At 44.0% G+C, this 26,342-nt stretch overlaps 1 protein-coding gene across 1 annotated transcript in view; it reads right to left on the reverse strand.

Annotated features, from left to right (window-relative positions):
• TMEM245 (transmembrane protein 245) overlaps nucleotides 1-26,342 on the reverse strand; it is a gene marked incomplete at its 5' end in the record, with an annotated part of 95,990 nt that overhangs the window by 3,564 nt on the left and 66,084 nt on the right. Inside the window, 2 exons of the mRNA XM_082480041.1 lie at nucleotides 553-727; nucleotides 4,362-4,462. Coding sequence (XP_082336167.1) covers nucleotides 553-727; nucleotides 4,362-4,462 — 276 coding nt within the window. The remainder of the gene's footprint in view (nucleotides 1-552; nucleotides 728-4,361; nucleotides 4,463-26,342) is intronic.

Below are 26,342 nucleotides of genomic sequence, written 5' to 3' on the forward strand. Positions count from 1 at the left end.
CAGTAGGAGCCTATCTCCAGTTTCGCAATTTCATCTGTCTCAAAGCATTCAAAGATCATTCTGTAATTTTTACACTAGGCTATGGTTACACAACACAAAGGCTGGCTTCAAAAAAATCTTCAAAATTCTCACAAACCATTCTGAAAAATTGAAGTATTTTTTTCAGGTCCTTAACTAGTTCATGGATCTCGTTTGTTCTGCAGCATCATCTGGCATTAGTAATGTAAAGGAAAATGCTACATGTCTTCAGCCAATGATTAGATAAATAGCAAAGGTATTCTTAGAATTACTTTAAGAACCAAACCAGTTGATTTTGCCGACTTTGAGAATGAATTCAAGACCTCTGAAGTGACAAAGTTCACAGAAAAGAAGCCTGGGAAAGTAAAGGCACTTAGGCCAATAAGACTTCTTACTATCAGGTAGTTATCACTACACTATTCCTATGCTTGAAGATACTGTTTTGCATGCTTCAGAAAATTAAGTTTAATTAAAGGCATCGATGATCGTTAAGCATTTTTACAATATTAACTTTAAAGTCTTTGATGTACTTACCCTGATATATCTGAATAAATTGCTGTGTCTACAAAATAGGTTGGCAAGAGGTGAAAAACCAAGAGCAAAATGGCTTTGCATCCCTGGCCTTGCACAAGCCACAAATCTAGGACTGCAGGGATGGCTGCCCAGTACGTCCCCAGAAATGGCACTGCTCCAAGGATTGCTGCTAATGCTAGAGCACACAGAAGCAGAGGTGAGAAAAAGACCAGAGAAACATATTTCACAAGTATTCCTACAGTTAAATTCCAACACTTTTGCCACACCGGTAGTCCCACTTCTATCAACTGTTATAAATAAGACACTGAAGAAGCACAGGAAAAAAATAAAATTCAGTATTGCCCATACAGAAAGCTTCACCAACTGTTACTCATAAGGAGTTACTTCCAAAAGAGGTAACAATTCAGAAAATTTATAATTTATACCAATCGTGCACATTTCAAACTTTTACATAACTACAAATTAGCAACTGTGTACAAAAAAGTATACAAGCATAAGTTTCATTGTCACTTACCAGATCTCCCTCAGTCAACCACAGTAATGCAGGTAGTACTGTGAGAAACCAGGCAATTCTAAAATCCATGACTTATATATTTCTGTATGCACACATGTACACACAGGCGCACACCCTTCTGATTATACAAAAACCCGTTGTAATCTAAAGTGATGCAGTACTCCTGTCATTCTAATTTAATGCGACAGAAATGAACATAATACAAAAAAATAATTAACTTTTTTTTTTCCTCTTTTTTGGTGTCATTAACCAGAAAGCAAAAAGGTAGTTGCACTTTACAATACAGCCGTTTCCTATTATATGGGGTTTTGTTGCTTTATAGCTTCCCCTTCTGTTCGCTTATACAGGAAGGTACATTTTTTTTTAATTACTATTATGATTATTATTTTTAGGGGAAGAGAGGCAAAAGAGGAACAGGGGAGAAGATTCTTCAGTGAAAACTGTTCAGCCATTTCCAAACCTAAGATTAAAGGATAATAGAAACCCAGAGGCTGTTAATACAGTCAGGCAACAGTACTGAGAAAAAGCAGCACACCTCTATCATGCATTTTCATGATACCACATCTTCCTGAATGTAGGCATCTTGAAAAACCAGCACTTGTAAACTATGGAAGAAACATAGCAGCTCGGGGGCGGGCTGCTGACGCGGCAGGGGCAGAGACAACGTCAGGCGCGGCAGTTCTAAACGGGCTGCCCCGGAGCGCAGCGGCCGGCCGCTGCGCACCCAGCACGCGGGCAGCCAGTGGGCGTCACCCAGGCCCTCACTGCAGCACCGCAGTGGGAGGGGGCGAACAGGGAGCAACTTTTGGCAGGTAGGTCACTGAGAGACTTGCGTCTGAGCTGAGCACAAGCTGGGCAAACGCAAGCAGAGGAACATCGGGCTCAGGGCTTGCGGGAAGCTGACGGCAGAGATTCAGCACCTCCCACTGCAAGAGAAGAACATGCCCCCAAAACGGTCAAGAGCTGCTGCGAGAAAGAATGTGGGAACTCAGACCGAGCTCCCACGAAAACATGTGGCTGTGCAGGTTTCGGGCTGCAATGAATGCCGGAGCCTGGCACTGCTCTCACAGGGAGCCAGTGACACCGCCTGCATACGGTGTGATCAAGGAAGGCCGACATCACTCCAATCTTCAAAAAAGGCAAGAAGGAGGACCCAGGGAACTACAGACCGGTTAGTCTAACCTCTGTCCCTGGGAAGGTATTGGAGCGACTCATTCTGGATGTCATCTCCAAACACATTGAGGAACAGGAAGTTATTGGAAGTGGTCAACATGGATTTACCAAGGGTAAATCGTGCTTGACCAATCTGATAGCTTTCTATGATGTTATAACTGGTTGGCTGGATGAGGGGAGAGTCGTAGATGTCATCTACCTTGACTTTAGCAAGGCTTTTGACACTGTCTCCCATGACATCCTCATTAGAAAGCTGAGGAATTGTGGGCTAGATGAGGTGACAGTGAGGTGGATTGAGAGTTGGCTGCGGGACAGAACTCAGAGGGTTGTGATCAGCGGCACAGAGTCTAGTTGGAGGCCTGTAACCAGTGGTGTCCCCCAGGGGTCAATACTTGGTCCTATTTTGTTTAATATATTCATTAATGACCTGGATGAGGGGACAGAGTGTATCCTCAGCAAGTTTGCTGATGATACCAAACTGGGTGGGGTGGCTGACACCCCAGAGGGCTGTGTTGCCATCCAACGTGACCTGGACAGGCTGGAGAGCTGGGCAGAGAAGAACCTAATGAGGTTCAACAAAACCAAGTGCAAGGTCCTGCACCTGGGGAGGAAGAATGCTAGGCACCAGTACAGGTTAGGGGCTGACCTGCTGGGAAGTAGCTTGGAGGAGAAGGATCTGGGGGTCCTAGTAGACAGTAAATTATCCATGGCCCAGCAATGTGCCCTTGTCGCCAAAAAGGCCAATGGAATCCTGGGCTGCATAGGGAAGAGTGTGGCCAGTAGGTCGAGGGAGGTCATTCTCCCCCTCTACTCGGCACTGGTGAGGCCACAACTGGAATACTGTGTCCAGTTTTGGGCTCCCCAGTTCAAGAGGGACAGGGAACTGCTGGAGCGAGTCCAGCGAAGGGCAACTAAGATGATTAAGGGCTTGGAGCATCTCCCTTATGAGGAAAGGCTGAGAGAGCTGGGACTCTTTAGCCTGGAGAAGAGAAGGCTGAGGGGAGACCTTCTTATGGCGTACAAGTATCTAAAAGGTGGGTTGAAGGAGGATGGAGCCAGACTCTTTTCATTGGTTCCAAGTGACAGGACGAGGGGCAATGGGCACAAGTTAGAACACAGGAAGTTCCGTTCAAATACACGGAAACAGTTCTTTACGGTGAGGGTGACAGACCACTGGAACAGGCTGCCCAGGGAGGTTGTGGAGTCCCCTTCCCTGGAGATTTTCAAGACCCGCCTGGATGCAGTCCTGAGTAATGTGCTCTAGGCAATCCTGCTTTAGCAGGAGAGTTGGACTAGATGATCTCTAGAGGTCCCTTCCAACTCTGATAATTCTGTGATTCTGTGATTCTGTGAAACAAAAGCCAAGGCAGGCAGAATGAAGTTAAAACCTGGAAAGACTTGGACAGAAGGGAGTAAAAAATAGATCCAGCAGACAGCAGAAGTAAAATAGCTGGCAGGGATGTGTTGTAAAAACATAAAAAGGCAAGGCTCAGAGGTAAGATAGCAGTCTGGGACTTCACCCTACTCACGGAGATCCTGAAACACCCCTGGAATAGATTTTCAGCAGTACTACATACATTCACAGTTGGAACTAAATATTTTGAAAGTAAGAGCTATGAAAAGCTGTACAGTCTTCATAGAATAATTAGATCTATGGTTGTTTAAATTAAACTTTGAAGAATCAATCAACGTTAAGTTCTTTGGAACCACAATGCATATCATGAACGTATTAAATTGTCATAGTATTTTCACAGTGGGGTTTGAACAATAAACAAGAAATAAAAATGAGGTTACGTATTCAATAGGAAATAAAGCAAATTCTGAATAGCTAGCTACTCATTAAGTTCATATCATATACTGAGTTCATTAATAGAGTTAGGTGTTAGGATAAAAAAAGTAGCCAATGGTGTAATTAGAAACTGTGTTAAGACATTTGCACAAATCAACATGTTAAGGTTGCCTATGCAACTCTAATTCTGATAGTTGCCAGCTTCTGATTTAATGTTCTCTAAAAATAACTTTGACTAATCTTACCAACAACATTTAATCCTACTTTTATCTTGTACAATAAATATTTATGTAATATTATCTATAAATAGATTATAATTGTTCAAATTCTTACCAGATGGTATGAAGACTATGTTAATCCCAAATATAGTGTGAGTCAGCCAAGTGTAGAGTCCATAAAACCCAGCCATTTTGAGGGAAGCATCAAATACACCTCTAAAACAATCAAAGAAACTCTGTTAAATTTTATTAGCAATAGATTTCTGGGAACTATAAAACTGCTTTGAAAAACTGCAAAGCCATTAGTGCCACTAGTAACAGAACTCAAAACTTAAGACTGAACCCTTTATACATTTTTTTCCTTATGAAAAGGATAAGCATCCATCACATCTATCATTTAAGACATTTAGACACAAAAATCCCAGACTGTTCTTTACTGTACAATGGGTTCCAGGGATAAACTCCTTGAGAGAAACTGCTCAAACATCAGACCACATCCTCTACCAAAAATAACCTTTTACCTATGAAAAGCTGTACCATTCTATGTACAAACTACTTTTTTTTTTTTGCCCTTTTCCACTATTACCTGTTCATTCATTTTCTCTATCTGCTTACATTTCTATACCTGTTCATTCTCACCGGATTAAAACCACTGGTCTGTGAAGTGAAATATGCTGCTTAAACTCTTACTCTCCTACATACTTACATGGCTTTCCGGATGAAAATAACAGCATCTCATATTCATTACTGGATTTTAGCCTCAGTATCTTTATATTCCTAGCTTTTAGGTTGCTTACTAGGTTACATTACTAAAAAAAAAAAAAAAACAAATAGAAATTCTGGTAATCTAATTCAATCCTGTTGAATATATGTCCAACATGCTGGCCGCAAAGCAAAGTTCTCTCTTAAGTGTGACCACAGCTTCCTGAAACAGCAGGCATGCAGCTGAGTACTGTATCATTTTCATAGCACTAGCACACTTACACACATGGAGTATCCTACAACTGAACTGAAAACCTGTGCCTTAGGACTACTATCACAAAAATTATACTCTAAAACTGGTAAACGCCGCTGCAAGAAAGAATGTGGGAACTCAGACTGAGCTCCCACAGCAAGCATGTAGCTGTGCAGGTTTTGGCCTGCAACGAATGCCTGAGCCTGGCACTGCTCTCTCAGGGAGCCAGAGACACTGCCTGCATACGGTGTGATCAAGTAAATGATCTACTCAGGCAGGTAGTTGAACTGAAGGAAGAGGTAGAAAGGTTAAGAAGTATCAGAGACAGTGAAAATGAAATAGATTGGTGGAGCCATGCCCTGAGGCAAAGGCAGCAGGAAGAGGTTCCATCGGAAGTAGATGATCCCCTTCCCTCCTGTCACCAGGCAGAAGGAGAGAACTCAAGGGATAAGGGGGAGTGGAGTCAGATCCCTTCTCGGAGAGGCAAGCGGAACCCTTCACAGTCCCCCTCAGCATCCCAATTGCCCTTGCAGAATAGGTACAGGGCTTTGGAAATCGAGGACCAGGCGACTGAGGATGGAAAGGATGATCCATCCAGTGAGATGCCCAGTGCTGGGCACTCACCACCACGCCTCAGGACTTCCTCAACCAAGAAAGAAAGGTAATTGTGGTAGGTGACTCCCTTCTGAGGAGAACAGAGGGCCCTATCTGTAGACCGGACCCATCCCACAGGGAAGTCAGCTGCCTCCCTGGGGCCAGAATTAAGGACATAAGGAGAAAACTCCCTTCCCTGGTTAAGACATCAGATTACTACCCACTACTGATATTTCAGGTAGGTGGTGATGAGGTAGGTACCAGAAGTCTAAGGGCAATGAAGAATGACTTTAGGGCCCTGGGACGGCTGGTTAAGGGATCAGGAGCACAAATAGTGTTCTCCTCTATCCCACCATTTGCAGGGGTTGACGAGGGGATAAATAGGAGGAGTCAGGAAATTAACTCCTGGCTCCGAGACTGGTGCATCCGGCAGGACTTAGGTTTTTTTGATCATGGGCTGATGTACAGAAAACCAGGCATGCTGGCAACAGGTGGGGGAAGCCTAACCCGAAGGGGAAGAAAGATCCTGGGACAAGAGCTAGCAGGGCTCAACTATAGGGCTTTAAACTAGGTTTGAAGGGGGATGGGGATGAAACCAGGATTACAAAAGTGGTGCCTAGGAGAAGTGTACCAGTGCTTCTGGGTAAAAGTGTTAGCAAGGTCTTGCAGCCTGTCCCAGTGATGGTGGGGGATGGTGAATTGTGTGGCAGCAAAGACATGAGGGGTAGTGATAATTTGGTAATTACAGTAGTGTCTGAGCATGATCAGGTGCGAATTAGGGCTTGTCCCCCCAAGAAAGTGGCAGGACAATTAGCCCAGCTGAAGTGCATCTATACTAATGCACGCAGCATGGGAAATAAACAGGAGGAGCTGGAGGCCATTGTACAGCAAGGAAACTATGATATAGTTGCCATCACAGAAACATGGTGGGAGGACATACACAAGGGTAGCCATCAGTTACAGCACTCCAACTCTTCAAAAAGGATAGGCAAGGAAGGAGAGGTGGTGGGGTGGCTGTCTATGTTAGGGGCAGTTTTGAATGTCTGGAACTCAACAGTGTGGATGACAGTGTTGAGTGTGTATGGATAAGAATTAAGGGGAAGGCCAATAAGACAGACATCATGATGGGAGTTTGTTATAGACCCCCTAATCAGGATGTAGAAACGGATGAAGTATTCTACAAGCAGCTGGCAGAGATCTCATGATCATCTGCCCTTGTTCTTGTGGGGGACTTCAACTTCCCAGACATCTGCTGGAAATACTACGCAGCAGAGAGGGAACAGTCCCGGAGGTTCCTGAAGTGTGTGGAAAACAACTTCCTAACACAGCTGGTGAAGGAACCAACTAGGGGAAGTGCCCTACTGGACCTTTCTTGGGGGGACAAGAGTTAACAGAGAAGGTCTTGTGGGGGATGTAAAGGTTGGAGGTCGCCTTGGGCAGAGTGATCACAAAATGATAGAATTTTCAATTCTTCATCAAGTAAGGTGGGGAGCCAGCAGAACTGCCACCTTGGATTTCTGAAGGGCAGACTTTAGCCTGTTTAGGAGCATGGTCAAGAGTGTCCCTTGGGAGGCAGTTTTGAAGAGCAAAGGTGCCCAGGAAGGCTGGGCATACTTCAAGCAGGTGCTCTTAAAAGCGCAGGAGAAGGCCATCCCTGATCTCGAAAAATGAGCAGATGGGGAAGAAGACCAGCCTGGCTAAATAAAGAGCTTTGGCTGGACCTCAGGAAAAAAAGGAAAGCTTACATTCTCTGGAAAAGGGGGTTGGCAACTAATGAGGACTACTAAGATATAAAAAAGCTATGTAGGGGGAAAATGAGAAGGGCCAAAGATCAATCAGAACTCAGCTTGGCCACTGCAGTTAAAGACAATAAGAAGAGATTCTTTCACTATATCAATAGAAAAAGGAAGACTAGGGAAAATGTAGGCCCACTGATGAATGAGACGGGTGCCCTAGTGGTGGAAGACACAGAGAAGGCAGAGTTACTGAATGCCTTCTTTTCTTTGGTCTTCACTGCTAAAGCTGTCCCTCACGAATCCCATACTCTGAAGGCAAAGGGGAAGGTCTGGAGAGAGGAAGACTTTCCCTCAGTTGAGGGGGACCGGGTCAGAGACCACCTGGCCAAGCTGGACATTCATAAGTCCATGGGCCCTGACGGGATGCACCCGCGAGTGCTGAGAGAGCTGGCGGATGTTATTGCTAGACCACTCTCCATCGTCTTTGAACGGTCATGGAGAACAGGAGAGGTGCCTGAGGACTGGAGGAAGGCTGACATCACTCCGATCTTCAAAAAAGGCAAGAAGGAGGACCAAGTCTCACCTCTGTCCCTGGGAAGGTAATGGAGCGACTCATTCTGGATGTCATCTCCAAACACATTGAGGAACAGGAAGTTATTGGAAGTGGTCAACACGGATTTACCAAGGGTAGATCGTGCTTGACCAATCTGATAACTTTCTGCGATGTTATAACTGGTTGGCTGGATGAGGGGAGAGTCGTAGATGTCATCTACCTTGACTTTAGCAAGGCTTTTGACACTGTCTCCCATGACATCCTCATTAGGAAGCTGAGGCTGGGCTAGATGAGGCGACAGTGAGGTGGATTGAGAGTTGGCTGCGGGACAGAACTCAGAGGGTTGTGATCAGCGGCACAGAGTCTAGTTGGAGGCCTGTAACCAGTGGTGTCAATACTTGGGGTAACCCAGGGGTCAATATTTGGTCCAATCTTATTTAATATATTCATTAATGACCTGGATGAGGGGACAGAGTGTATCCTCAGCAAGTTTGCTGATGATACCAAACTGGGTGGGGTGGCTGACACCCCAGAGGGCTGTGCTGCCATCCAGCGTGACCTGGACAGAGAAGAACCTAATGAGGTTCAACAAGGTCCTGCACCTGGGGAGGAAGAATGTTAGGCACCAGTACAGGTTAGGGGCGGACCTGCTGGGAAGTAGCTCGGAGGAGAAGGATCTGGGGGTCCTAGTAGACAGTAAATTATCCATGACCCAACAATGTGCCCTTGTTGCCAAAAAGGCCAATGGAATCCTGGGCTGCATAGGGAAGAGTGTGGCCAGTAGGTCGAAGGAGGTCATTCTCCCCCTCTACTCTGCACTGGTGAGGCCACAACTGGAATACTGTATCCAGTTTTGGGCTCCCCAGTTCAAGAGGGACAGGGAACTGCTGGAGCGAGTCCAGCAAAGGGCAACTAAGATGATTAAGGGATTGGAGCATCTCCCTTATGAGGAAAGGCTGAGAGAGCTGGGACTCTTTAGCCTGGAGAAGAGAAGGCTGAGGGGAGACCTTCTTATGGCGTACAAGTATCTAAAAGGTGGGTTGAAGGAGGATGGAGCCAGGCTCTTTTCAATGATTCCCAGTGACAGGACGAGGGGTAATGGGCACAAGTTAGAACATAGGATGTTCCGTTCAAATACACGGAAACACTTCTTTACGGTGAGGGTGACAGAGCACTGGCACAGGCTGCCCAGGGAGGTTGTGGAGTCCCCTTCTCTGAAAATTTTCAAGACCCGCCTGGATGCAGTCCTGAGTAATGTGCTCTGGGCGATTCTGCTTTATCAGGGGAGTTGGACTAGATGATCTCTAGAGGTCCCTTCCAACTCTGAAAACTCTGTGATTCTGTGATATCTCACCCGTTGTATCATGCCAGTTTTTCGCCCTTGAGAAAGGCATGAAGTTTCCTGAAACTGCTATTTTAGCTTGGATCTAAGGTGTATCAGGGAACAGACTATCCCTGAGTTCCTCTCCTCAGAGGAGTCTTAACAGTAACATCATTGCAGAATTGGTGGCACACACACCCTCTTAGAAAAGATAAATGCAAAGTTCGCTAATTTAACTTCCCATTTTACATTTCATGCTTTTAGTGACACTACTTGTGTCTTTCGAGTTTCAGGAACTCTGGCAGGAGGGCAGCAAGGACAGGAATACATGCAATGAAATCATGGAGCCAGATGATTAGCGGAAAGTTTTTCATTGTACTTCAAAGAGGAACACAGTCTGCACAGAAAGTGGCTGTTTCTGGAATTAAAGCCTCTAAGTGCACAGTTTCTTTCCTCTGTTGATTCGATAAAACCTTCTAGAAAAGAAACCTTCTCTACTATTAAACTATCAGGTAGAATCTTCTCTTCTGAACTACGAGCAAGAACTGCAAGGCTCCCAAGTTTTTGCTTCTTTGGGCACTATCCTCATTATTATTTCTATGGGCAGTTTGCATATTTTTGCCGTCCTTTCCCACCTAAAAGCACACATAGATTCTCAAATGACTGCTGAATCAAAGTTATCTTATTTAAAATTCACCCACTGAAAGTTATACTGCATAATAAACCTCAAACATGAACACTTGTTCAAAATGTGAGATTACTTTAACAGATTAACTAGGAACAGCTGTTGTCAGACATTTTCCCCCAAGAAGAGGGAAAGGGAAAATATGGGAAAAAAAAAAAAAACAGCTTTAAAGAATGCCCAGAAATAACAAATCAAACCTTTGACAGACAAATATTGTGTGGTGGGTGAAGAAGGGGAAAGAATATTTACAAATATGTGGCAGCCTCAGTGAAAACTGCCTGAATACTTCACAGTTTAGATAACCTTATATAATATTTAAGTGGGAAATCACAGACCAAAATATATAGAATCTACAGATTTTGAAGAGTGAAATACTCACCTGTGTTTTCATTATAAGAAAAGTAAACTTCTGACGTAAAAAAATTTGGCAAGGAGGAGAGAAGACCCCAAAAACGAAAGCCACAGCAAGAATGCTAAATGTGAGTTTGCATTAAAATCTCAGTATGTTTTCATATTTCAGCTACTCAAAAGTCTTAATTTTCTGCATTTTCTATGACACTTAATTCATGACTGCTTTTTCTGAGGATATCAAAGGAGCATAAGATTTTTGTAACAAGAACCTGTTTATTAATTGAAACTGATTCTGTCAACCATCACTTATAAACATCATAATATAATAAGGGGTGAAAAAAAAATCAATCTATAAAATACCACTTTAATCCAAACGTGCAAGTTATAAATTCTCAAAATCTAACCAAAGATAACATGAACAATTACAACAGGGTCTTTTGGCAATGGGGGCCTCCAGACAGCTGGAAAGATGAAGTGCTATCTGTCCTGCAATGATCACGAGGGTGCAACAAAAAAAAACCATTACTTCTCCTGGTTGCACTAAAGATACATTTGTTCCTACTAAACTCTTATGCTTTTGTCAAACCAACTTCCTCAGCCTTGTTGGTGTCTTCAATCTTAGACCTGTCCCACAGAAATCCCTTTGTGCTATAAAGAAGTTATCTCACAATTTCTGGAACTCTTAATTGGTGACACAAAGTTTTCAACTTTTTTTTTTTTTAATGCAATTTGCCAGGTCCTTCCAAAATGAAAAGAAAAAACCCCAACATATCCAGAACAATTTATTAGAAGGAAGCATTAAATCTAAATATTTCATAGTATCTATGAGAGCCCAGATTTCAACATGCTATAATTAAGTCTTTGAGTAAATCCTCTTCTTATCAATCAAACAGAAACTGTGGCACACGTCTCAGTTGTCAAAAATATTTTAAAACTGTCCTTGAAGTATTAAAGTTAACAAGGTGTCATTGTTTAAACCCAGCCAGCAACGAGGACCATGCAGCCACCAGTTCGCTTGATTCCTCCCCCCGCCCCCAGTATGATAGGGAGAAGAGGGAGAAAAAGGGGTGGGGGGGGAACAACCAACCAACCAACCTCATGAGTTGGGATACGGACAGTTTAATAGAACAGTAATGGAAAAGGAAAATAATAATAATAATAGAGTATACAAAATAGCACAACAAGTCACTCTCACCACCCAATGATCGGTTGCCCATCCCATCCTGAACAGTGATCATAGATCCCTGTCTACCAGCCAACCCCCATTTATATACTGAGCATGATGTCTGTGGTAAGGATTATTTCTTTGGCCAGCTTGTCCTGGCTATGCTCTCTCTCAGCTTCTGTGGGAAGCTGAAAAATGCCTTGACTTACGCAAACATCACTTAGCAATAACTAAAGTGCTATGTGTTATCATCAGCATTATTCTCATACTAAATCCAAAACACAGCAACTAGTAGGAAGAAAATTAACTCTATCCCAGCTGAAACCAGACCACAAGGTCTTAACTTCTGCAAGCATGCCCCAAAACTACATTTCAGCATACAGCAGATGAGGTTGGACTCTAGCTTGAGGCAGCCATCTGAAGTATCAACTTCATCTGAAATTAAAATAGCCATCTACAACTACAGGAAAGAGTTACTTTTTAAACAAACAATCATTTTAGATTTTCCCACGGAGACTATAAAAGAAGGGAACAGTCTTCTTATGGTAACCAAAATAAAGACAATAACCCAGAAAAATTATTCTAACAGCCAGAATTAATTGCTGTGAATTTAACTATGTTAGGGAGTAACCGCAAAACCATTTCTTGTTCATAAGAAAGCATCCAAAACTGCCAATCTAATTTACACAGTTTTCACATTTCAGTTCAGACAAGCATAATTTTTATCCTCAGATTAATTGTATTCACATTTAAATTCAAGGTCTGCCATGTCTTTTGCTGATGTACTCATACAGCTTATAAGAAAATGTTACACCGTTAAGTACATTACTCATTACAGATATACTAGTAGAACAACAGAGAAGTTAATCATGGACCAACATGTGTGTCCTGGTCTGATAAATTATGTATCAATTTGCAGAAGACATTTCAATAGCAAAATAGCATATATCTCTAAAAGACTGCAGAACAGTACAGCATCTCTCTAGCTCCTTGCATCTAGCACACACAACTAGTAATTTGAAAGAAGAAGGCATCACACAGTGCTGAGAAGCTGAGAGGTGCCAGTGGTCATGCAGGCAGCAGGAGGAGGCTATACCTAATTTCATTCTCCTCTCCTTCACCTCTCTGTGTCTGTCTCAACTAGTCTGAAAAAAGCAAAGGGGATCCTACTTTGTGGCGAGTGTGGCCCAGGAGAACTCTAAAGTCTCTGAAGACTCATGTTTGTTATCTCTGTCAGAAAAACTAAGAATCATATCTTATAGTCAAATAGTTGTTAATTTCTAGAGACTTCGCAGTTAAGGCAGCTAAAAAAAAAAAAAAAAAATACTGAAAACATTAACCGGAATCTTCATCAACAGTATGCTTCAGCTGCTCTGCATCTGTGACATCAGATCTTAAAGATTACATGGTATGCTAGTGCAAATGCTGAATGAATTTATTACCATTTGTAAAATGCCTACCTTCCTGGTGAAATTCTGACAGTAAATAATTTCATCTCTTAATATGTTATAGGCATACCTATAGCTTCCTTTTGTATACAAGAGTAATTGTATGTTTCTGAAATCAGAAAATCCAATTGCTGCTCATGTCTGACTTTGGCACTGTATCTGGATGAACCACTTTACCTGCAAGAGCTGTCATCTGCAAATGTGTAATTTATGAGCACTTCATGGCAATTTGTTGTAGGGCATACTTAGACATACATATTCCATTTTACTGAGCTTTGAAAAATGTGTAAAATTACAAAAAATAAAAAATAAAAAGAATCAGAGCACATGGGTCATAGTTCACATTATTCAGATTAAAAATGAAGAAACTTCTGCCAAATTGTCAAATGTTTCTGCATAGCTGGCCTAATTTTTTTTTTTTTTAACATTCCTTCTACTTCACTGAAAAGCTAGGGAATTTGCTTGTAGATTTCAGAAGGGAAAGTGCCAACTTTTCATTTTACGGGTTTTATGTGTTTTAGTGGATTTTTTTTTTCTTTCTCTTTTACTGATTAGCCATACAAGGTCTACAGCTTCCCTTTTGCTTATACTGAAGTTTGCATTAAATATATGTCCACCTGAGTTCAGGTTCACTTCACAGATCCTGCAGGTAAGATCTGTTCACCATTAGCAACATGGTGAAGTTTCAAAAATTTCAACCCAATGCTGCAACAACCCCAGTTAAAAGGAAAGAGGTAGAAAAGTGAAGACTCCTGTACAAGGATTGTACTGTGTCTTTGTTGCAAAAGCTTCCTATATACAGAGCTGATTAACTCAAAATAATGCTTTAAGAAACTCCAGCTACTCAATTTGAGAATACAACTGCTACATCTTAATTGTAGAGGGTTCTAGGTATAAAAGCAAATGCAATGCATTTCAAACTTCACAGCACAGTTTATCTCAAATCAGGTTAACTCAAAACTGCCACAAGAAAAGAGCCTTTCCATTCCCCTGTTCTCAGGATTTCACTTCCGTCCCAGACTACCCTTCCTCTGCCTACCTGCCTGCACAGTCTCTTTTATGTCCCACGATGGTTTTTACAATGAATTCAGCTAATAGGTATTTTTTCTGGGTTAGTTTTAACTAACTAGCTCAGATGGCTAACCCCCATCCAACTGATAGAGCAGTGGCATAAATAGCTGCATTTACACCAAGAAAGAAGCCAGCACACTCGCAACTGGAGGGCAGGAACTCTTCATTGCACAACAGTGCTGTCTTATCCCAGCTGAAACCAACAGCCGCTGTCAACATAACTTCAAATAACTCATTTTCTTCCTTCAGACACCACCAAGATCCATTGCAAAAGATAAGCCACCAGTGACAATCAAAGGACAGCTATTATTTTAAAAAAGACCAAAGTATTCTTCTACAATGATGCCCCAAATTTCAAGTGATCACTGGGAGAAAACTGAAGAATGAAATGATGCAAAGAAGTCCTTGTGCAAAGTAACTCCTAGGGTGTTCTTTGACACTGTTTAAGGGTTCTGTTCTTTCAGGAATAAAACACACCCTTATTTTTCATTTTCAAATTACGCATGAAAATAAGCAAAGAGCACTAAGATATACTCCAACTATGGATATAGCAGAAGAGGCAGTAAGTGTTTCTTGACAGAGTAAAAACATCTCAGAGGCAATGTAAATATGCAGGTGATTTTCAGAGATCACTCCGTGACAAGATTTCAACAGTTTCGCTGTTCAAATTAATTCCTCCTTAGGAATGGGACAACTGAACAAAGAGAGATAACAGCTCTGACATAGGAAGGATAGTAATGACACTAGTGAGATAAAGTGATACAGCTTTGAGCAAAGCACAGGTCCTCGAGATGGTGTAACTGATGCAAATATTACACCTGTCAAGGCAGAACAGGGCTCCAGTGACTGTATCAAAACTTCAGACTTTTAAACAGTGGGACCTAGTCCAAAGGACACAGCAGTGAACAGGCTTTCTTCTCTAACAGAGAAACATCTACATTCTCTGAAAAAGAACAATTAACATGTAATCCAACTTGTAAGAAATTCTACATCTGATTATTTCTTTGTAATACTTAGAATATTTTTGAATGACTATTTGGGCCTGGTCATATATACTACATAAACTTACAATGATTCTTCTGAGAAGCACATTTGAAAGAGTTATTTCTGAATCAACTATTTCAAACGCTTCCAGATTTTTATCACGAGCAGACCACAATGCTTACTAAGTGCAACACCTAACTATTCTTAAAATGGATCTTGGAACATAACATAAAAAGCCAAACTAGTTCAGACCAAAGGTCTGTCTAGCCAGCATCCCATCTCCTGTTGAGGCCAAAACCAGACACTAAGGGAACAAGATATAGGACAAACATATTTAATAGTCTCCCTCAACATTTTTCCAGCCTCTATTTCCACTTCAGAGGATATTATGAACCTGATGCAGGCTGTCTATTTAGTAATCCTCAATTAGTATCTATTCTTACTACCAAAGTTCATGATCCTTCTGTCTTCTTAATTCAGCTAAAATGTCAGCTTCTTAAAGAATAGTTTCTCATTTCCTGTAGCATTTGTTACTTGCTGTTCAGCTAGACAGTCAGTCTTCCTGAACTTGCTGTTCAGCTATACAGTCACTCGCCAAGACGAACAGCTCCAGTGCAGGCACGTCTGCAGCAGAGCCGGCTGATCTCAGTGAAAAAGGAGCTTTTTCTGAGCTTTTTGAGACACAGAAGCGCCAGGGCGGCACAGGGACCTGCAGGGTGCCACCAGCTCAAGCGAGAGCAGCTGACATGAAGGGGCGAGACCAACTGCAACGGCGGCTCCCCCACTCCCATAAAAGGCAGCCCTGGGGAGCGCAGCGACCAGCGCGGGCAAACAGGGCCTGGCGGAGCAGTTTGCACGGAAGGGCGCACAGGAAGGGCGCTGAGGGTGCTGCCAGTTCCAGAGGTGGGCTCACTTGGTAAGAGAAGCTCAGGCATGGTCTCCACCTGCCAGAAAGCCATGTCCTCAGCAAGTGCCAGAGTAGACGCAGTGCTCCCTCAGAAACACACAGGCACCCAGGCCTCAGGCTGCAGGGAGTGCCACAGCCTCGCACAGCGAGCAAGTGGTAGCGGTAATAACGGCTGTGTGAGCAAGCGGACGATCTGAGCCTGGTGGCAGAGCTCAGGGAGGAAGTTGAGCGACTAAGGAGCATCAGGGAGAGTGAGAAGGAAAGAGACTGGTGGTCCCAGGCCTTGAGCTCCTTGAAACAGAGTCCAGGCCAGACACCAGAAATAAAAAAAGACCACGGGGTATGCTCTCCTTACCCTGTAGGGCTGAAGGGACAGAAGGCAGTGGCCTGCCAGAAAATGGTGATGGGAGGCAAGTCTGTGGTAGGGGCAGCAAGCGAGCCCCCTCCTTGCCTGCCTCCCCTCCCCTTGTACCACTATACAGCAGGTGTGAGGTCTGGGTGTGGTAGAACAGCCTAAGGACAAGAAGGCTGACAGTCCCAATACATCACAGGAGCTGCCAGGACCGGGAAGCCCTACTCACCACATTAAGACCACCTCTACAAGGAAGAAAAGGAGGACTATAGTCATGGTGACTCAGCCCTGAGGGGGACAGAGGGCCCGATATGTAGGGCAGACCCCACTCTCAGGGAAGTCTGCTGCCTCCCTGGGGCGTGGGTTAGGGACATCACAAAGAGACTCCCTGGCCTGGTGCAGCCCTCAGACTACTACCCACTGCTCCTGTTCCATGTGGGGGGTGATGACTGTGCAGATCGGAGTGAGAGGATGACTAAAAGAGACATCAGGGCCTGTGACAGTCACTAAGGGGATCCGAAGCACAGGTTATTTTTTCATCCCTGCTTCCTGTTGCAGGCAATGACATTGAAAGGAACAGACGAGCTCAGTCTGTTAATACATGACTCCGTAGCTGGTGTCACCACCACAATTTTGGGTTTTTCAACAATGGAATGGCCTATGTGGCACCAGGCCTGCTGGCAGCAGATGGGGGTTGGCTCACTCAAAGGGGGAGAAGGGTTTTCGCCCACAAAATAGCAGGGCTCATTAACAGGGCTTTAAACTAGATTCGATGGGGGAAGGGGGTATTATTGGGTTTGCCCATGACCAACCAAGGGATGTTGTACCAAGGAAAAAGGAAAGGGGTGCTGGTGAGGGCCTGCAGCCATTCGCTCCAAAATGTGCTGGCTACGCTGCAGCATGCTCAAAGTCTTACATAGAAAAGCCAGAAGCTCCTGGACCAACAGGAGCCAATGGGGAGGCACTGTTAATACACCGCACAGGAATGGCACCTGGAGAGCAGCACAAAAGTAATTACAGCTGCTCCAGCCAAGTCAGCCTCAATGAAGACATGGCTGAAGTGCCTCTATGCAAACGCATGGAGCATGGGGAACAAACAGGAGGAGCTAGAGATGTGTGCACGCCTCCAAGGCTACAATCTCATTGGCACTGTAGAAACTTGGTGGGATGACTCCTACAACTGGAGTGTTGCCATGGAGGGCTACAGGCTCTTCAGGAGAGACAGGCAAGGGAAACGAGGAGATGGTGTTGCCTTACATGTGAAGGAGCGGCTGGAATGCATGGAGCTCAGCCTAGGGATGGATAAAGAGCCAACTGAGAGCCTATGGGTCAGGATTAAAGGGAAATCGGGAGCAGGGGACATTACAGTGGGGGTCTGCTACAGGCCAGCCGATCAAGAAGACCGAGTGGATGAAGCCCTCTATAGACAGATAGGGGCGTCATCACATTCACAGACCCTGGTTCTCATGGGTGACTTCAACCACCCTGACATCTGTTGGAAGGGTGACACAGCCAGGCATAGGCAATCCAGGAGGTTTTTGGACTGCATTGAGGACAAATTCCTTCTCCAAGTGGTTGAGGAGCCAACAAGGAGAGGAGCTACGCTGGACCTTGTTCTCACCAACGAGGAGGGGCTGGTAGACAGTGTCAAACTCAAGGGTAGCCTGGGCTGTAGCGACCATGAAATGGTCGCGTTTGAGATCCTCGAGGCAGCGAGGAAGGTGCACAGCAGGCTGACCACCCTTGACTTTAGGAGAGATGACTTCAGCCTCTTGAAGAATCTGCTTGGTGTGGTGCTATGGGATGAAGTGCTGGAGGGAAGAGGGGTCCAAGAAAGTTGGTTAATATTCAAGGACCGCCTCCTCCAAGCTCAGGAGGCAATGCATCCCTACAAAGAGGAAGGCAGGCAGAAAAGCCAGGAGGCCTGCATGGATGAACAAAGAGCTCCTGGACATGACCAAAAGGAAAAAGGAGGCCTATACAGAGTGGAAACAGGGGCGGGTAGCCTGGGAGGTATACAGAGGAATCGTTTGAGCAGCCAGGGATCGGGTTAGACAAGCTAAAGCCCAGATAGAACTAAATCTGGCCAGGGACATCAAGACAAACAAAAAAAATCCTTCTTTAAGTATGTCAGCAAGAAAAGAAAGACTAGGGAAACTGTGGGCCCTCTCCAGAAGGGTACGCGAGAACTGGTTACCCGGGACAGAGACAGAGCTGAGGTACTCAATGACTTTTTTGCCTCAGTCTTCACTGACAAGGACTGCAGACACACTGCCCATGAAGCAGAATGCAAAGATGAGGATTGGGAAAATGGAGAACCGCCCACTGTAGGTGAAGATCGAGTACAAGACCACCTGAGGAACATGAAGGTGCACAAGTCCATGGGACCTGATGAGATACATCTGCAGGTCCTGAGGGAGCTAGCAGATCAAGTCACTAAGCCACTAGCCATCATATTTGAGAAGTTGTGGCAGTCTGGCGAGGTTCCTGCCGACTGGAAAAGGGGAAACATAACCCTGATTTTCAAAAAAGGGAAACAAAGACGACCCAGGGAACTACAGGCCAGTCAGTCTCACCTCTGTGCCTGGCAAGATCATGGAGTAGATCCTCCTGGAAACTCTGCTGAGGCACATAGAAAACAAGGAGGTGATTGGTGACAGCCAGCATGGCTTCACCAAGGGCAAGTCATGCCTGACAAATTTGGTGGCCTTCTACAAAGGGGTTACAGCAGCAGCGGACAAGGGAAGACCAACTGATGTCATCTACTTGGATTTGTGCAAAGCATTTGACAGTGTCCCATACGATATCCTGGTCTCTAAATTGAAGAGACATGGATTCGACAAGTGGACCACTGGGTGGATAAAGAATTGGTTGGACAGTCGCACTCATCGCAGCTCGATGTCCAAGTGGAGAGCAGTGACAAGTGGCGTTCCTCAGGGGTCGGTACTGGGCCTGTACTGTTCAACATCTTGGCTGGCGACATGGACAGTGGGGTCGAGTGCACCCTCAGCAAGTTTGCCAATGATACCGAGCTCTTTGGCGAGGCAGATACGCTGGAGGGGAGGGATGCCATCCAGAGGGACCTGGACAGGCTGCAGAGGTGGGCCCAAGCCAACCTCATGCAGTTCAACAGGGCCAAGTGCAAGGTCCTACAACTGGGTCAGGGCAATCCCAAGCACAAATACAGGCTCGGTGGGGAATGGCTGGAGAGCAGCCCTGAGAAGGACCTAGGTGTGCTGACTGATGAGAAGCTCACCATGAGCCATCAGTGTGTGATCACAGCCCAGAAGGCCAACCATATCCTGGGCTGCATCAGAAGAAGTGTGGCCAGCAGATCAAAGGAGGCAACTCTGCCCCTCTACTCCACTCTCGTGAGACCCCACCTGGAGTACTGCATCCAGCTCTGGAGTCCCCAACATAAGAAGGACATGGACCTGCTGGAGCATGTCCAGAGGAGAGCCACGAGGATGATCTGAGGGCTGGAGCACCTCTCCTATGAGGAGAAGCTGAAAGAGTTGGGGCTGTTCAGCCTGGAGAAGAGAAGGCTCCGAGGAGATCTTATTGCAGCCTTCCAGTACCTAAAGAGGGCCTACAGGAGAGCTGGGGAAGGACTTTTTACTAGGGCATGTACCAATAGGACGAGGGAGAATGGCTTTAAACTGGAAAAGGGCAGGTTCAGATTGAACATTAGGAAAATGTTTTTCCACTTTAAGGGTGGTAAGGCAATGGAACAGGTTGCCCAGAGAGGTTTTTGAGGCCCCATTCCTGGAGGTGTTCAAGGCCAGGCTGGACGTGGCCTTGGGCAACCTGGTCTAGTGGGAAGTGTCCCTGCCTATGGCAGGGGGGTTGGAACTCGATGATCTTCAAGGTCCTTTCCAACCTAAACCATTCTATGATTCCCTTTAGCCTTAACTCAAGCCTTTCTTAGCAGTTGGCATGCACTGGCACTGTACATTGAGCATTTATTATTCTCTGCACCAGCTTCAAAAATTCATGAGTGAGAGCAGCAGCTAGCTGGACTCAGGTAGAGCTTGAGATCCACTGCAGTCTTGTATTAAAAAAACACCCAGTCTGTTCTTATTATTACCATTATAAAATTATGAATCACAAACATAAAGAAGAGGGTATTTTGACTGCTTATGCTGATAAAGAGAATAAATAATGCATTGACCTTATAATTTGACCCAAGATGACAAAAAAGCAAAAAGCTAAAGCTGTGATGCTAAATCTCTGAAATGTCAGGAAACGCTGAAGTTTTATATCAGCCTTCATGCTGTCTTCTTACACTACAATAAATCTGTATTTTAAATAGCAGAAATTAACTACGGTTATAACAATATATACTGCAACCTTGAATGCACGCTTATAGACTTATTGGAAATGCAAGTATAGAATCCTGCAATATATTATACTAAATATAATTCTCATACTATCCCTTTATTCTTAGAAGTGCCCAATAGAAGATGTCTTACCCAAATATTTCATAATTCTTTCAGCAACCCTTGTCTTTCCATCCTTTTAAGTTAGCTACTAGGCCTGCCTTAGAAGCAAAAATAAAAACTACCTGGCTGAGCTGAATTCCAGATGCAAGTAAGAGTGTCTCTTGTTTTACTGATAACAGCCTATGTCACATACAATATTTGAATAGAAGTGTAGTTGGTAAGTTCTGACATGCAAATAACTGTTTAAAAAAAAGTTGGTGTAGAAAAAGCAGCTTATACACATAACTGCGTAAGTGCAATACGTAATTAAAGGATTAGTATCTAAGATGCAATGTAGTTACATTATTCTTAAAAATTGTGTGCAAATCTGCTTATGCGTTTAAACATGCGCAGACACACACACACAATAACCCACATCCTCTACGTGTTTACAGACACCTTCAGTCTTATAGTGGACAGTCACAGAACTACAAACTACAAAACTGCACTAAGAGAAACTGCTGTTAGAACACACAGAATGTGCCATCTGGAATATGAAATAAGTGAATGGCAGAATATTGGCACTGCCTGATATAAAAACAAGGAAGCTCTCAATAACCTGTCAGTGTGTTTGAAAATACACTATACCAGTCTGGATGGTGTAAAGAACAGAACTGTTTGTTTCAGCGTCAGATTATACACTTACGTAACCTTGTGAATTAGGGGTAGTGAACTGTCACTTTGACATGCTTGACCCAAATTACATGTGTACAATATTGAACATTTTTTCAGTTTCAGGTAAATTTGGAGAAAGAGTAAAGGTTAAGCATAAGCCAATCAATTATTTTCTGAAATTTTCTTTGAATATCTGTTTTTTTAATAACTTTTAAAAATCATGTGTACGTAAAGCAATATACAGACAGCTGCGTTTAATAAGAACAAGTATTTTCAATATAAAATAAAAAAGGAAATACAGGTAAAGACAAATCATGGTGGGGTTTTTTTGCATATAGGAGAATATTTAAGACCAAAAAAGGGGTATGAGCAAGTCATGCGGTTATTGCTACTAAAACAATCAACCAATAAATACTACTATCTATCCCACTAGGATAATCAGGTTACAGCTACTGTGAGTTTAGTTCTGCAAGAGTACTGAAACATTGCAGCATCTGTTCTAGATTTATAGGCTACATTCTATTATTTTTTTTTCAGTAACTCAACTGAAGCTTTCCTTTCCTCCATGTAATTTAAAAATGTATCTGTTATCCTGAATTTTAGACTAAGAAATTATTTCATTAAAACAGAATCATTTTCAATTTTGTTCCCATCTCATGACATACACCATAAGTAAAGCTTAGAAATTTCATTAAGGTCCTGTTAAATGCATTCCTGTGACAAGAGATTTCTGCAAAGGATATTCCTGCTACTAAAGAACATATATTGCATGCAAAAATTCAGTCAGAACATAATCATTTAACAGTTGTCTTCGAAAAATTAATCTGAAAGACATTATTAATGTTGCAGTAAAATAAACAAGATCACACGTTTTGCTTTTTCTAAGCATTAGCTTAACATGCTGGAAGATTATTGTTTTCTGTGGGAATTGTATCACCATCTCATTTTCTCCATCATTACTGCCGGGATGCCACAGCAACCAGCTAGAAGCTTAAACAGCTGAGAATTTTTTGTTTGTTTGTTTGTTTGCACAGTAGCTCATTTCAGATCTCTTTAAAGGTTAATAAATAAAAGCTGAAAAAACAGTAAGAACCTAATTTCAGCCATCAAGGCACCATAGGTTTTATTCATATCAAATCTCCTTTGATTTTCTGGCAAATTTCAATTATGGATATGATTACTATTTTACCTAGTATTTTAAGTAACTTTTATATAACCAATGAAAAATCTGATCAAATTTGAGGTACACATGAAGAAAATGAAGCAAATAATGATAACCCTTCTCAAATTGAAAACAAACAGTACTCATCTTCCTGGCATTACAGAACAAACTTCCACTAACACATCTTTCAAGGCATCACTCAAAATACTGATCTGGGTTTAAGACCATTTCACAGTGTAATTAGGCCCCAACAAAATTGAAAGCTGCAGTAACTTTAAGCCACAGCCATACCCGTGTGCATGCACTCATGTGAAAGTATCGCACACACTAAATTGCACTGAGGCCGTGACAACATGCAACTTAGTAATGTGCAATATCTCCACCAGAGCAAGCAGAATGGGAGCTTCAGGGAAGAAGGGTATGGTGCATTCAGGAAGAGAACGACATGCTGCTCAGGGAAAGGAAAATGGTTCAGGCAAAGGTGTGCATGCTACTACTTTGGAGACCTGTGAATTGGAGAATTACTGCTTCATCCATTCGGGGGGGGAGGGGGGTGGGGGAGGGAGGGAGGGGGGGAGGGAATCAGAAAAGGGCACCACCTCCCTATTTCAGGGGTAAGGGACATAATTCTCCTACTTATGCAATGAGGTAGGTGACTTATGAACTAATGATTTTACAGAACCTTTCTGAACAAAGTAGATCTCACTGATATGTGCAGATAACGATGTTCCCCAACCCTCAAAATGCTACATTATTAATATAATTACATTGAAAAATCTCACTAAGTAGTATCAAGAACTAAAGTTATCTAAATCCAATAAACCTGTCCAAGTAGTTCTCAAGTTTCTAAAGTAAGTAATCTTCCTAACCCTGACAGAGTGCTGCCAAAAGAATTCCTGCAGCTCAAACTACTCTGACATAACCCTTTTGCCACAGTTGCCAGTCCATTCCCTATTCCCCCTTCTTCACTGGTTCCTGTAGCTGACTTTTATTAGTTTCAGTGAAAGAAAATAATGTATTTACTATATTCACAGGCTACTAAAAACCACTGTCAGTCAAAGGAGACTCTTGCACACAATGAAGGTGCAATACTACCTTTATAATTCATCACATTTTTGTGCTGATACCCACTTACGTAATACAGAAAACTGGAAAAAATAGAAAGAAAAAAAGAAAAAAGGACGGAACAGTAGGACGGACAAAAGACAAAGGGCAAATGGGGCATTTATCAAGAAGAAGAAATAGTAATGACATGTGGCCACACCAAGCAAGTTAAAACTGGAGTGGGAAAGACCTGAGATTGATTACAAACCAAAGAAAAAGGGAAACAGATAAACCAACTGAGGCATTAGCAGTATTCAGGATTATTAGCATTTTCCTAATTTTTTATTTCCCACTTCATTTGTAGGCAATGGCACACAAAATTCCAGCAAAGAATTTGGCATTGTGAATTCTGAATGAGTTGCTCTATTTGAAGTAGCACCAGTACTTCATACATCACTCAGAAAACCCTGCAGTCACACATGCCTTTGGTAGTCATCTTCCTCCCAGGCTTCTTACTGCTTTTCATGGAATCATCACACAAATATTGATCTTCCCTCTTCTCCTGCAGATTACATTCTGCATTCCCCAAGACACAACTAATCAGAAGAAGCAAAGGCAGCATATAGCAACAAAGCATACACATGTAGTCCTTACTCTGGAATGACAGGAGTGTGTTCAAAGTTACTCAAAACTGGGAAAAATAATTTAGGAACAGTTTCCAAAACTGTATTTGTTCAGTAGTCTGCAGTCTGTACTGCCAGTCTCCTTCTGGAGGACTGCTTGGAGGCCAGCAGGACTTACCTGTGAGAACTGGAACAACTCCATCAAAGGAAGGTATGTGGGCCAAAGGCAAATGCCAACATTTCAAAGAGAATCACATTTGCAAGACAGGTTAAAAAACAAACCAGCAGCAGGCCTTCCCTTGCGTTTCCCTTCGCCTCCTTGTCCTGGGAGAAGCCTAGAAAGACTGAATTATACTCCCAAAGTGAGATGCTCCACCCTGAGCAAAGGAGCCTCTTGCATCCCTCCCTCTCCTCTGGGTGTCTAAGGTCTTAGAAAAGCAAGAGTTTCTTGAAGGCAGACACTCTGTGGCAGTGCACAAAGAATAGCAACAAATCAAGCAGAGATGTTAGAGAGACAGCTGTTGCTTTGGAAAAGCAGAAAGCTACAGTTCTCCCAGGAAGAAGTGCTGGACTTTACCCTTAAGGTCCCTTCTAGCTGTTTCATTAGGAGTTCTTTTCAAGACTGGGCAATAAACCATTAAAAAAAAACCCCAGACAATTAAACAACACCAGAAAATCCAATTGAAATGCCTCCTCTCTTATTTGGCACTTTGGAAAGTTCATCTGGACTCTTCTGTCCCCCTCCTGGTTTCCACAGCCCAAGAAAAGACTTGCTGTGAGCCCAGCCCAAAGCCTTTGGGATGGTGAGGAGCACACAAGAGGCAGGCAGAGGGAGCTGCCTCTGGTCTGCATCAAGAAGAGGCTCAGGGTGGACCCAACTGGTGACTACAGCTGAACAAGTGGCACTAGGCCCAGAAGAAATCCCAGCTAGACAAAAAGGAAAAGATTGTCACCATGAGGCTCCTCAGACACAGCACAAGGGCCCAGAGGGATTGTGAAGCCTGTCCTTGAGGGTACCCAAACATGACTGAACTAAGTCCCAAGCAACGGGATCCAACTGGGGCTGCTCTGAGCAGAAGCTTGGACTGAAGACCTCCAAGCGTCTCTATGTTGCAACCTCTATGCTTCTGTGGTTCTTCGAACGTGAGCTGTCCTGCCTTCCCCAGATGGGCAGCGACAGCCACAACCTTGTGGAAGGCGGCCTGTTGCACTACCACTCAGGCCCCTACTTCAGATGAACAGCCACTATCGAGCATGGGGGACTGTGCCACTTGCAGGGCACTGGGTCAGAAGGTCACTGAGGAAACCCAGCCCTCCTGGAACACTGTTGCCACCATCTTGTTGAGACCCCAGCCACGGGATGAGGAGAGAGCTGGAGCCCAGGGCTCATGAGGGAAGCTGGAAGGTGGTCCCTATGCCCAAGGGGTGGCCTTTCTCTCAGGCAAGCAACATGGCGGGCAGGAGTGAGCCCCAGGAAAGAGGTTTTCAACCCCCTCGACCCTTCTCCTCTTCCCACATTTGGGCACATTTCAGGCCACAGCCCCCCGTGCCCAAACATACCATATTTGGCCACACGCATCAGCCACAGTCACAATCAACATCACAATGGCTTCCTGATGTCATCAGCCACCTCACACTGCCTGTTCTACAGGGACCCCTGCTTTTATAGGTCCCGAAGCTGGCCCACAGTTTGCCGAGCTTCCAGGCCCTTGGATGCCAAGCATGCTTGGAAGGAAGAGGAGCTGGAGCAGCGAGGCGCATGGCTGCCCACCTTTGTGTGGAATGCCGCAGAGCCACTCCCCGCAACAGCAGAGGAGGAAGGCTCATTCCAGAAGGAGGAAGCTCAATGAGCAGAGGCGGCACACCACTCCTGATGGCACAAGTGTGGCTGACCTCGCTTCTGTAATCAGAGGCATACAGCACATGACCATAAGCTCACCAGGAGACGACGTGGAGCCCAAGCGCACCTGCCTGCCAGGGAACAGCCAAGGCAGTGAGGCAGATGGCTGTCCACTTTGGCACAGGATGCCACAGAGCCACTCCCTGCAA

Source organism: Vanellus vanellus (genome assembly GCF_965231255.1).
Source record: "Vanellus vanellus genome assembly, chromosome: 2".
Taxonomy (NCBI): domain Eukaryota; kingdom Metazoa; phylum Chordata; class Aves; order Charadriiformes; family Charadriidae; genus Vanellus; species Vanellus vanellus.